The 13,337-nt window shown below is 60.7% G+C and overlaps 1 protein-coding gene across 1 annotated transcript; it reads right to left on the bottom strand.

Moving 5' to 3' along the window:
* Positions 1-199: 199 nt before the first annotated feature.
* On the bottom strand, positions 200-13,112 carry SLC27A5 (solute carrier family 27 member 5). Its single transcript, XM_086871636.1, has 10 exons — positions 12,287-13,112; positions 7,753-7,962; positions 6,993-7,151; positions 4,514-4,638; positions 4,227-4,421; positions 3,510-3,600; positions 3,147-3,345; positions 2,960-3,057; positions 2,436-2,566; positions 200-555 (listed from the first exon to the last, which is right to left on the bottom strand). Exons 1-10 carry the CDS (start codon positions 12,798-12,800, stop codon positions 379-381), a joined length of 1,899 nt encoding a protein of 632 aa, XP_086727762.1. The 5' UTR covers positions 12,801-13,112; the 3' UTR covers positions 200-378.
* Positions 13,113-13,337: the final 225 nt, after the last annotated feature.

Below are 13,337 nucleotides of genomic sequence, written 5' to 3'. Positions count from 1 at the left end.
GGTTTTGGGGGCTGGGGAGGGGCTGGGATGGAATTCCCAGGGATTTTCTCCGGAACAAAGCCCAGGGCAGGAACGGGATGAAGTTTTGGGGGCTCCAGATCAAAGAAGGACAAACATCCTCGTCTGGGGGCATCACCTGCCTCTTCCCGAAGGGAAAACAAAAGAATCCAATCCCCAAAAACACCCTGGCAGCCAAAAACCGGGAATTAAGGCCTTAATTTCCACAGCACAGAAGCGCAGGGCGAGGCAACACCAACCCATCGCCCTCCTCCTGCTCCCACACGGTTAAACCCCCCCCAAACCAAGCCTGATTAGCCCCAAATTAGCCTCTGCTAATTAGCCCCAGGCCATCAGAGCCCCGGGACCCCCAGAGCGCCGCTACAGGCTGAGCTTCATGTCCCGGATGGCGGCGAAGGTGGCGGCGCTCAGCGGCACGTAGGACTTGCGGGCGTCGTCGCGGAAGAAGAGGCGGTCGCGGACCACGGCGGGGTCGAAGCCCTCCTTGACCAGGTTGCTCTTGCACTGCTTGAAGGTCCCCGTGACCTCCAGAGCGTCCTGGGGACGGCGACAGCGGCGTTGGGGAACCTCGGCGGGATCGCGGGCGGCGCCGGCGGGGTTTCGGGGGACGCGTTGGGGGTCTTTGGCACCGGGTGACCACCATTGGAACTGGGTGGCCACCATTGGAACTGGGTGGCCACCATTGACATGGGGTGACTCCCATTGGCACGGGGTGGCCACCATTGGGACAGGGTGGCCACCACTGGGACAGGGTGACCACCGTTGGGACAAGGTGGCCACCATTGGGACAGGGTGACCCCCACTGGAACCGGGTGGCCACCATTGGAACTGGGTGACCCCCGTTGGCACAGAGTGACCCCTGTTGGCACAGGTTGGCCACCATTGCGACAAGGTGGCCCCCATTGGCACGGGATGGCCACCATTGGGACCGGGTGGCCACCACTGGCACCGGGTGGCCACCATTGGCATGGGGTGACCCCCATTGGGACAGGGTGACCCGCGTTGGGACAAAGTGGCCACCATTGGGACAGGGTGACCCCCATTGGAACCAGCTGACCCCCATTGGGACAAGGTGGCCACCATTGGATGGGGTGACCCCCATTGGGACAGGGTGACCCCCATTGGAACCGGGTGGCCACCACTGCGACAAGGTGACCCCCATTGGCACGGGATGGCCACCACTGGGACAAGGTGACCCCCATTGGCACGGGATGGCCACCATTGGAACCGGCTGACCCCCGTTGGGACAAGGTGGCCACCATTGGCATGGGGTGACCCCCATTGGGACAGGGTGACCCCCCATTGGGACAAGGTGGCCACCATTGGGACAGGGTGACCCCCATTGGAACCGGGTGGCCACCATTGACATGGGGTGACCACCATTGGAACCGGGTGGCCACCACTGGCACCGGGTGACCCCATTGGCATGGGGTGACCCCCACTGGAACTGGGTGGCCACCACTGGGACAGGGTGGCCACCATTGGGACAAGGTGACCACCATTGGCACTGGGTGACCACCATTGGCACAGGTTGACCCCCGTTGGAACCAGGTGACCACCAGTGGGACAAGGTGGCCACCATTGGCACAGGGTGACCCCTTTTGGGACAGGGTGACCACCATTGGCACAGGGTGACACCGTTGGCATTGGGTGACCCCCGTTGGCACAGGGTGGCCACCACTGTCCTGGGAAAGGGGGGGAACCTCAACACCGTCACTGGAACACCGCCGTCATCGGCAGAGGGTGACGCTGGTGTCAGTACGGAGCAAGCGTCACCAGGAACAGGCGGTTCCAACCACCAGGTGCCACCAACAACGCGGCCCCCCACTGCCACCAGGGGCCCCCCAGCACCGTCACTGGCACGGGGTGACCAACGCCATCGTGGGAAGCTGGGGGGACACCAATGCTGTGGTGGGAACCGGGGGAGCTCTGAAGTCCCCTCCCACCCAAAGTGTTCAGCGATTCCACCCGGCCATGACCAGAACTGGATGAGCTCTGACGCCTCTTCCCACCCAAACCTTTCCATGATTCCCCCCTACACAACCAGAACTGGGTGAGCTCTATAGTCCCCTCCAACCCAAACCATTCCATGGTTTGGTTCCAACCGTTCCATCTGGTTGTCACCAGAACTGGATGAGCTCCGACACCTCTTCCCACCCAAACCATTCCATGGTTCCATCTGGTTGTCACCAGAACTGGATGAGCTCCGACACCTCTTCCCACCCAAACCATTCCATGGTTCCATCTGGTTGTCACCAGAACCGGATGAGCTCCGACACCTCTTCCCACCCAAACCATTCCATGGTTCCACCTGGCCATGATCAGGCACCCCAGTGTTGGATCATCCTCCTCCAAAGGCCAACCCCAGCACCCCAAATCCCCCCGGAGCCCCCGAGGGTGGGTGGGACCGCTCTGACCTGGATCCGGACGAAGCGGGGAGCGGCGTAGGCGGGCAGCGTTTCCCGCGTGAAGGCGTAGAGTTTGTCACCGTCGAAGGTGGCGCCGTCCTTGAGGCACACGGCGGCCATGCCACAGCGGCCCTCACACCCTGCCAACATCGCCCGCGGTCACCGGGGGCAGCTGCATCTCCTGGGAGTCTTCTCCAGGCCCCCTGGGCTACTGGGGGGGGTGTAGTGTGGCCAAACGCGTTTTGGGGTGATGGTGGTGGATCGCGTACCCAGAACGACGCCGGGTGCTCATTTTTGGGTGAATTCTTCCTATTTTTGCTTCCTTTGTGGCCACCTGGACCCAACCCAGCGCCCAACGCTTGCCTGGGGCAACCGAGTCCCGTTTGAACATTTTTTTGGGGATCCTTGGGCTGTTTTGTGGGGGATGTTTTGTGCCCAAAGTCCCTTTTGAACCTCCTTGGTGGTGGCTCAGACCGCCCGGGGTCGCGTCACCCGCCTCAAACGCCCCCCGGTGTTATTTCGCTGGGACTCACCCGGCACAGCCACGCCGTAGACGTTGACCTCCTGGATGAAGCTCACCAAGCCCAGCGTGGCCTCCACCTCTGTCGTGGCCACGTTCTCCCCTTTCCAGCTGGGGAGGAGAAGGGACAGAGCCGTGTGGGGAGCGGGATTTTGGGCCGGCACTGACCCCTCGGACGCACACGGGAGCGTGGGAATTACCGGAAAGTGTCCCCGACGCGGTCCTGGAAGTAGATGAACTTCTCGTGGTCCATCATGAGGAGGTCCCCGCTGTTGAAGAAGGCGTCGCCTTTGGCCAAGACGTCCCTCAGGATCTTCTTCTCCGTCTTCTGCGAGTCGCCGGCGTAGCCGTGGAACGGGGTGTTCTTGGTGATTTTGACCACCAGCAGCCCTGTCTCACCTCCAGGGAGGGAGAGGAGGGTTGGAGGCCGCTCAACCCCTGCCTTGGCTTCTTCTGGGGCTTTCTGATGGCTTCCAGTCCCCAGGGTGGTGGTGATGAGGGCCGAGAGGTGGCTTTGGTGCATCTCCAGCCCCGGGAAGGCCCCGGCCAGGTGGGTTCCTTACCGGGTTTGACGGGGATGCAGAGCCCTCGCTCGTCGCGCACCACCTCATCCTCCTCCACGTCGTACCTGATCAGCTCGAAGGGAGCGAAGAGCTGGAGGGGAGGGAGAAACCCGGGATTGCAAACGGGGAGGAGAAATTCCCTCCAGTGCCAGGTGTGGCCTGTTCCAACCCACGGGAACACACCTGGGTGTGGCCTCCTCCAACCCCCACATTCCAGGGATTAAAAACCATTTGTTTTTTTAGTTGCCGTTAATTTGAAATCTCTCGGTTGAAATCATTGAAATCGAGTTTTATTTCAACCTGTTTAAATGAGGTTTTCATCTGATCAATTCAAACCGTGAAGGAACTCGTGGTGGCATCTTCCAAGCCCAGGGGACAACGTGATGGGGGGAAGAAAAATCTGATTTTTGCAGTTTTTGCTCAACAGGTGGATGAGGGACTCAAAGTGGCCAGGTGCCCATGGACATCCCACAACCAGGCTGCAAATCAACGCTGTTGAGGGAATTTTGGCCAGCCAGGTGGAGGGGACCTCTTTGGGGTGGGAAAAGGGCGTTCTGGGGACTTCTGTGCCAGCCCGACCTGATGGACGGCGTGGACTTCCCCCAGGGACGTCACTGCTGGCTCCACCACCAAGAGGCGCATCCAAGACCAAACCCAACCTGAGGTGCCACCTCGGGCCCCTCGGTGTCACGTCCACCCCGAGGAGCTCGTTCTCACCTTGAGGAACCTGTTGGCCCTGCCCACAGCCCCGACCTTCCCGGTGTAGTTGATGAAGCCGGCGTTGCCCTCGGTGGCCCCGTAGAATTCCCAGATGGCCACGGGCCCGAAGCGCCGCAGGAATTCCTTCCACACCTCCGCCCTCATGCCGTTGCCCAGGGCCATGCGCACGCCGTGCTCGCGGTCATCGGCACGCTGGGGGCGACACGGGGACAAGGGGTCGCCTCAGGGTGCCACCGGAGCATCGCGGAGCCCTCAGGGCGGTCCTGCGCTGGGCGGGGCCTCACCTTGGGGGTGTTGCACAGGTAGCGCATGAGCTCCCCCACGTACTGGATGACGGTGACGTTGTAGCGCCGACAGTCGGACCAGAACTGAGAGGCGGAGAACTTGGAACGCAGGACACAGGTGGCTCCTGGGAGACGTGGCACGGGGACAGGGAGCAGAGAACTTCTTGATTTCGCCTTTGTCTTCATCCATCCATCCATCATCCATCCATCATCCATCCATCCATCATCCATCCATCCATCATCCATCCATCATCCATCCATCCATCATCCATCCATCCATCATCCATCATCCATCATCCATCATCCATCCATCCATCATCCATCATCCATCCATCATCCATCCATCCATCCATCCATCATCCATCCATCCATCCATCCATCATCCATCATCCATCCATCCATCATCCATCATCCATCCATCCATCATCCATCCATCATCCATCCATCCATCATCCATCATCCATCCATCCATCATCCATCCATCCATCCATCCATCATCCATCATCCATCATCCATCATCCATCCATCATCCATCCATCATCCATCCATCCATCCATCATCTATCATCCATCATCCATCATCCATCCATCATCCATCCATCCCCATCCATCATCCATCCATCCATCCATCCATCCATCATCCATCATCCATCATCCATCCATCCATCCATCATCCATCATCCATCCATCCATCATCCATCCATCATCCATCCATCCATCATCCATCATCCATCCATCCATCATCCATCCATCCATCCATCCATCCATCCATCCATCATCCATCATCCATCCATCATCCATCATCCATCCATCATCCATCCATCATCCATCCATCCATCCATCCATCCATCCATCATCCATCATCCATCATCCATCCATCCATCATCCATCCATCATCCATCCATCCATCATCCATCATCCATCCATCATCCATCATCCATCCATCCATCCATCATCCATCATCCATCCATCATCCATCCATCATCCATCCATCATCCATCCATCATCCATCCATCCATCCATCCATCATCCATCCATCCATCATCCATCCATCCATCCATCATCCATCATCCATCCATCCATCACCCATCCATCCCTCCATCCATCCATCATCCATCCATCCATCCATCATCCATCCATCATCCATCATCCATCCATCATCCATCCATCATCCATCCATCCATCCATCCATCCATCCATCCATCCATCATCCATCCATCCATCCATCCATCATCCATCCCCATCCATCCATCATCCATCCATCCATCCATCCATCATCCATCATCCATCCATCCATCATCCATCCATCCATCCATCCATCCATCCATCATCCATCATCCATCCATCATCCATCCATCATCCATCCATCCATCATCCATCCCCATCCATCCATCATCCATCCATCCATCCATCATCCATCATCCATCCATCCATCATCCATCCATCATCCATCCATCATCCATCCATCATCCATCCATCCATCATCCATCCATCCATCCATCCATCCATCATCCATCATCCATCCATCCATCATCCATCATCCATCCATCATCCATCCATCATCCATCCATCATCCATCCATCATCCATCCATCATCCATCCATCCATCATCCATCCATCATCCATCCATCATCCATCCATCCATCCATCATCCATCATACATCATCCATCATCCATCCATCATCCATCATCCATCCATCATCCATCCATCCATCATCCATCCATCCATCCATCCATCATCCATCATCCATCCATCATCCATCCATCCATCATTCATCCATCCATCCATCCATCATCCATCCATCCATCCATCCATCATCCATCATCCATCCATCTCTCCAGCCCTTCCCCATCCATCCATCCATCCATCCATCCATCCATCCATCCATCATCCATCATCCATCATCCATCATCCATCCATCCATCCATCATCCATCCATCATCCATCCATCATCCATCCATCCATCCATCCATCCATCATCCATCCATCATCCATCATCCATCCATCATCCATCCATCATCCATCCATCCATCCATCCATCCATCCATCCATCCATCCATCATCCATCCATCCATCCATCATCCATCCATCATCCATCCATCATCCATCCATCATCCATCCATCATCCATCCATCCATCATCCATCCATCATCCATCCATCCATCCATCATCCATCATACATCATCCATCATCCATCCATCATCCATCCATCATCCATCATCCATCCATCATCCATCCATCCATCATCCATCCATCATCCATCCATCCATCCATCCATCCATCCATCATCCATCATCCATCATCCATCATCCATCCATCATCCATCCATCATCCATCCATCCATCATCCATCCATCCATCCATCCATCATCCATCCATCATCCATCCATCCATCCATCATCCATCCATCATCCATCCATCCATCCATCTCTCCAGCCCTTCCCCATCCATCCTGTCCGTGTGGGGTGGGGGGTACGTACCGACCTCCAGGCACCCCCCGAGCCCGACCAGCAGCCCGGCCGAGTGGTAGAGAGGCAGCGTGGTGTAGACGACGTCGTCGGGCCGCAGGCCGCAGATCCGGCCCAGGCTGGCCACCATCATCAGCCTGAGCTCCGTGATCACCGCGGCCTTGGGCAGCCCTGCGGGGGACAACGGGCGGTGGGGCGTGGTCCTGGCTGGGTCCTGGAGTGACCAGCAGGGGTGACCCCCCTGCAGCTTGGGGGGGTCTTTGTGCCTTGTCAGAGGAGCCGTGAGGAACCTGGTCCAGCTCATCCTGTGAGTGGTGCCCAACCCTCCCAGGGACACCAGACACACCTGGCCCAGGTGGACCAGTGGTGGTCAGCGCTGGAGAAAGACCCCCCGAAGACCCCTCCAAGCTGCCCAGGTGGACACAGCCAGGACACACCTGGCCCAGGTGGACCAGTGGTGGTCAGGGCTGGAGAAAGACCCCCCCAAGACCCCCCCAAGATCCTTCCAAGCTGCCCACGCTGACCTGCCCAGGTGGACACAGCCAGGACACACCTGGCCCAGGTGGACCCACAATGGTCAGCGCTGGAGAAAGACCTCCCCAAGACCCCTCCAAGCTGCCCAGGTGGACACAGCCAGGACACACCTGGCCTAGGTGGACCCACAATGGTCAGCGCCGGAGAAAGTCCCCCCCAAGACCCCTCCAAGCTGCCCCACCCTCTCAAGCTCCTCCTGCTGGCCCCAGCCCAGCCCCGGTGAGGTTCCCCAGCTCACCGGTGGTGCCGGAGGTGTAGATGTACATGGCCTTGGAGTCGGCGGTGACACCGGCGCGGTGCCAGGCGGGCAGGGGCTCGTCGGGGGCCGCCTCGATGGCGGGGAGCAGCGCCTCCACCCCCGGCGTGGGCGACGCCGAGCTCAGGTAGAAGACGCGGACGCCGTCGCGCCGCAGGTCGGGCAGCACCTCCTCCACCGCCTCCTGGAGCTCTGCGGGGACACCGGGAAGGTCCCGCGGGGGTGAGGAGGGGGCGCAGAGGGGTGGCGGGCGCACCTGAAGGAGCCGGGTCAGGTGGGCGCCGTCGGAATCGCGGAATCCCTGGAAATCCCAAATGGGTGCTCGATGCACCCCAAAGAGGGGCAGAAACGGGGTGGGCATCCCGGGAACCACGGATGGAAGGTCCAAGGATCCAAGGTGGATGCCCCAAGGTCCCCCCCAAGGTGGGCACCCGGTCAGGTGGGCGCCCCAGACATCCCGAACGTGTTCCCAAAGCAGCCCAGACACATCCCAAATAGGATCCGTGATCCTTGGGCGCCCCGAAGACCCGGGATGGGACACCCAAGGATCCCAGGTGGGCACTCAAAGCACCCCAAAACGGCTCCCTGATCCCACAGACACCCCAAAACGGCTCCCAGATCTCACAGGGACCCCAAAACGGCTCCCAGATCCCGCAGGGACCCGAAAACGGCTCCCTGATCCTGCAGGGACCCCAAAACGGCTCCCTGATCCTGCAGAGACCCCAAAACGGCTCCCAGATCTCACAGGGACCCCAAAACGGCTCCCACATCCCACAGGGACCCCAAAACGGCTCCCAGATCCCACAGAGACCCCAAAACGGCTCCCAGATCTCACAGGGACCCCAAAACGGCTCCCTGATCCTGCAGAGACCCCAAAACGGCTCCCAGATCCCACAGGGACCCCAAAACGGCTCCCAGATCTCACAGGGACCCCAAAACGGCTCCCTGATCCCGCAGGGACCCCAAAACGGCTCCCAGATCCTGCAGAGACCCCAAAACTGCTCCCAGATCTCACAGGGACCCCAAAACGGCTCCCTGATCCTGCAGGGACCCCAAAACGGCTCCCTGATCCCACAGAAACCCCAAAACGGCTCCCTGATCCCACAGGGACCCCAAAACGGCTCCCAGATCCTGCAGGGACCCCAAAACGGCTCCCAGATCCCACAGGGACCCCAAAACGGCTCCCTGATCCCACAGGGACCCCAAAACGGCTCCCAGATCCTGCAGGGACCCCAAAACGGCTCCCAGATCTCACAGGGACCCCAAAACGGCTCCCAGATCCTGCAGGGACCCCAAAACGGCTCCCTGATCCCACAGAGACCCCAAAACGGCTCCCAGATCCCACAGGGACCCCAAAACGGCTCCCAGATCCCACAGGGACCCCAAAACGGCTCCCAGATCCCACAGAGACCCCAAAACGGCTCCCAGATCTCACAGGGACCCCAAAACGGCTCCCTGATCCCACAGGGACCCCAAAACGGCTCCCAGATCTCACAGGGACCCCAAAACGTCTCCCTGATCCTGCAGGGACCCCAAAACGGCTCCCTGATCCTGCAGGGACCCCAAAACGGCTCCCAGATCTCACAGGGACCCCAAAACGGCTCCCAGATCCTGCAGAGACCCCAAAACGGCTCCCAGATCCTGCAGGGACCCCAAAACGGCTCCCTGATCCCACAGGGACCCCAAAACGGCTCCCTGATCCCACAGAGACCCCAAAACGGCTCCCTGATCTCACAGGGACCCCAAAATGGGTCCTTGATCCTGCAGAGACCCCAAAACGGCTCCCTGATCCTGCAGGAACCCCAAAACGGCTCCCAGATCCCACAGGGACCCCAAAACGGCTCCCAGATCCCACAGGGACCCCAAAACGGCTCCCAGATCCCGCAGGGATCCCCAAAACGGCTCCCAGATCCCACAGGGACCCCAAAACGGCTCCCTGATCCTGCAGGGACCCCAAAACGGCTCCTTGATCCTGCAGGGACCCCAAAACGGCTCCCTGATCCCACAGGGACCCCAAAACGGCTCCCAGATCCTGCAGAGACCCCAAAACGGCTCCCAGATCCTGCAGGGACCCCAAAACGGCTCCCAGATCCCGCAGGGACCCCAAAACGGCTCCCTGATCCTGCAGGGACCCCAAAACGGCTCCCTGATCCCCCAAACCCCCCAAGGCGTGTCCTGAGCACCCCAAAAGGGGGGTCCCGATCAGCCAGGCCCCGCAGGGACCCCAAACGGGGCTCTCGGGAGCCCCTAAGGGAGCCCCGATGCCACGGGTGTGCCCAGGGAGTGACAGCGTGTCCGGGCTGTGACACACACGGGGACACGCGGGGACACACGGGGACACACGGGGACACACGGGGACAGTGACACACAGAGTGACACACACGGGGACACACGGGGACACATGGGGACACACGGGGACAGTGACACACACACGGGGACACACAGGGACAGTGACACACAGAGTGACACACACGGGGACACGCGGGGACACACGGGGACACACGGGGACAGTGACACACACACGGGGACACACAGGGACAGTGACACACACACGGGGACACAAACACAGGGACAGTGACACACAGAGTGACACACACGGGGACACACACAGGGACAGTGACAGGGACAGTGACAGGGACAGTGACACACCAAGGGACAGTGACACACCAAGGGACAGTGACACACTGAGTGACACACACACAGGGACACACGGGGACAGTGACACACACACGGGGACACATGGGGACACACGGGGACAGTGACAGTGACAGTGACACACACACAGGGACAGTGACACACACACAAGGGACAGTGACAGGGACAGTGACACACACACAAGGGACAGTGACACACACAGTGACACACCAAGGGACAGTGACACACACAGGGACAGTGACAGGGACCGTGACACACACACAGTGACAGTGAGACACCAAGGGACAGTGACACACCAAGGGACAGTGACAGGGACAGTGACAGGGACAGTGACACACCAAGGGACAGTGACACACTGAGTGACACACACACAGGGACACACGGGGACAGTGACACACACACGGGGACACATGGGGACACACGGGGACAGTGACAGTGACAGTGACACACACACAAGGGACAGTGACACACACAGGGACAGTGACAGGGACAGTGACACACACACAGGGACAGTGACACACACAGGGACAGTGACAGGGACAGTGACACACGTGCAAACGCCCCAGCTCACGTGCCCTCACCAGGGCTGGCAAAGACCAGGGCAGCCTTGGTGGCCGCAGCTCCCACGTCCCCACGGCCACCTGACCACCCCAGGGCACCCCTGGTGACCACGACCCTGCCAGGACCCCACGGCCACCTGACCACCCCAGAACACCCCTGGTGACCACGACCCTGCCAGGACCCCAAAACCTCCAAATGCCCTGGGGTGCCCTTGGTGACCACAACCCCTCCATGTCCCCAAAACCTCCTGATGACCCTGGGGTGACCCTGGTGACCACAACCCCTCCATGTCCCCAAAACCTCCTGATGACCCTGGGATGACCCTGGTGACCACAACCCCTCCATGTCCCCAAAACCTCCTGACCACCCTGGGGTGACCCTGGTGACCACAACCCCTCCATGTCCCCAAAACCTCCTGATGACCCTGGGGTGCCCTTGGTGACCACAACCCCTCCATGTCCCCAAAACCTCCTGATGACCCTGGGGTGACCCTGGTGACCACAACCCCTCCATGTCCCCAAAACCTCCTGATGACCCTGGGGTGCCCTTGGTGACCACAACCCCGCCATGTCCCCAAAGATCCCCGAATGTCCCTCTGTCCCACTTATACCAGGGCTGGTGAGCACTGAGGTGACCTTGGTGACCACAACCCCGCCATGTCCCCAAAACCTCCTGACCACCCTGGGGTGCCCTTGGTGACCACAACCCCTCCATGTCCCCAAAGCTCCCTGACCACCCTGGGGTGCCCTTGGTGACCACAACCCTTCCAGGACCCCACAGTCCCCCAAATGACCCTCTGCCCCCCTCTCACTGGGGCTGGCAAGAACCAGGATGCCCTTGGTGACCACAACCCTGCCATGTCCCCAAAGCTCCCTGACCATCCCAGGGCACCCTTGGTGACCACAACCCCTCCACATCCCCAGAGCCCCCCTGACCACCTCTCTGTCCCCTCTCACTGGGTCTGGCGAGCACCAGGGTGGCCTGGTGACCACAACCCTGCCATGGCCCCAAAGCCCCCGTGACCACCCCGGAGTGCCCTTGGTGACCACAACCCCTCCATGTCCCCAGAGCCCCCGTGACCACCCCGGAGTGCCCTTGGTGGCCACAACCCCTCCACATCCCCAGAGCCCCCCTGACCACCCCTCTGTCCCCTCTCACCGGGTCTGGCGAGCACCAGGGTGGCCTGGTGACCACAACCCCGCCATGTCCCCAAAGCTCCCTGACCATCCCAGGCACCCTTGGTGACCACGACCCTTCCAGGACCCCACAGCCCCCCAAATGACCCTCTGTCCCCTCTCACCGGGGCTGGCGAGCACCAGGGTGGCCTGGGCAGCCTCCAGCGCGTGCCTCAGGGCCCGTCCCCGCACGTTGCAGTTGAGACACGCCATGGGGCAACCCAGCTTGGCCAGCGCCAGCCACGTCCACAGGTACGCGGGCTCGTTGGGCAGGAACACGGCCACCGTGCGCCCGGGGCGCAGCTCCAGGCGCCGGGACAGCGCCCGGGCCGCGCGGTTGCTGATCCTCTCCACATCCTCGAAGGTGTAAATCTCCTCCTGGAAGCGCAGCAGCGGCCGGCGGGGCCGGCTCCGGGCGTGCTGCCGGAACACGTCGAGCAGGGTGACGGCGGGGCGGCGGGCCAGGCGGCGGCGGCAGCGCAGCGATGACCCGGCCGTGCTGGCGAAAGCCACCAGGTCGTGCCACAGGAGGGGAGGCGGCGGCAGCCGCGCTCTGGCCGCGGGTGACAGCAGCAGGAGCAGCAGCAGGAGCGGCAGCCCGGCCACGGCGGCGGCGGCCAGAGCCGAGGGCAGCGCCATGGCCACGGGGAGCCGGTGGCACCGGCGGGGCCGCTGGGCAAGGTCCGCCCTGCCCGACCTTCGGCCCCGGCTGCCGGCTGAGGAGCTGGCCCCGCTCCGCCGCCGCGGGGTTTGTCGGTCTGCCTGTCTGCCTGTCGGTCTGTCTGTCGGTCTGTCTGACTGTCGGTCTGTCTGTCTTGTTTGTTTGTTTCTCCTTCCTTCTTTGCTCCTTTTCGGGGCTTTTCCCCTTCCCCGCCCCGGGGTGGGGCTCGGCGGGGCCGCGGCTGCCGGGTGGCTCCGCGGCTTCTGCCGGTGCGGCCGGCTGGATGTCCGGCTGTCTGTCCGGCTGTCTGTCCGGCTGGGTGTCCGGCTGTCTGTCTGGCTGTCTGTCCGGCTGGGTGTCCGGCTGTCTGTCCGGCTGTCTGTCCGGCTGTCTGTCCGGCTGTCTGTCCGGCTGTCTGTCCTGCTGTCTGTCCGGCTGTCTGTCCGGCTGTTTGTCCGGCTGTCTGTCCGGCTGTCTGTCCTGCTGTCTGTCCGGCTGTCTGTCCGGCTGGGTGT

This window comes from Cyanistes caeruleus, chromosome 36 (assembly GCF_971803275.1).
Source record: "Cyanistes caeruleus chromosome 36, bCyaCae1.hap1.1, whole genome shotgun sequence".
In the NCBI taxonomy this organism is placed as follows: domain Eukaryota; kingdom Metazoa; phylum Chordata; class Aves; order Passeriformes; family Paridae; genus Cyanistes; species Cyanistes caeruleus.
Note: the sequence above shows the minus strand (reverse complement) of the source record. Positions and strands in the feature narration are given on the sequence as shown.

What these genes read in the sequence shown, in the direction of transcription:
- SLC27A5 (XM_086871636.1), bottom strand. Translation starts at nt 12,800, where the DNA reads ATGGCGCTGCCCTCGGCTCTGGCCGCCGCCGCCGTGGCCGGGCTGCCG. An exon ending in CTGCATCCCCGTCAAACCCG is followed by an intron (nt 3,346 to 3,509) that starts GTAAGGAACCCA and finishes CCCTCCCTGGAG; the next exon opens with GTGAGACAGGGCTGCTGGTG. An exon ending in CCCGCTTCGTCCGGATCCAG is followed by an intron (nt 556 to 2,435) that starts GTCAGAGCGGTC and finishes CGCCGTCCCCAG; the next exon opens with GACGCTCTGGAGGTCACGGG.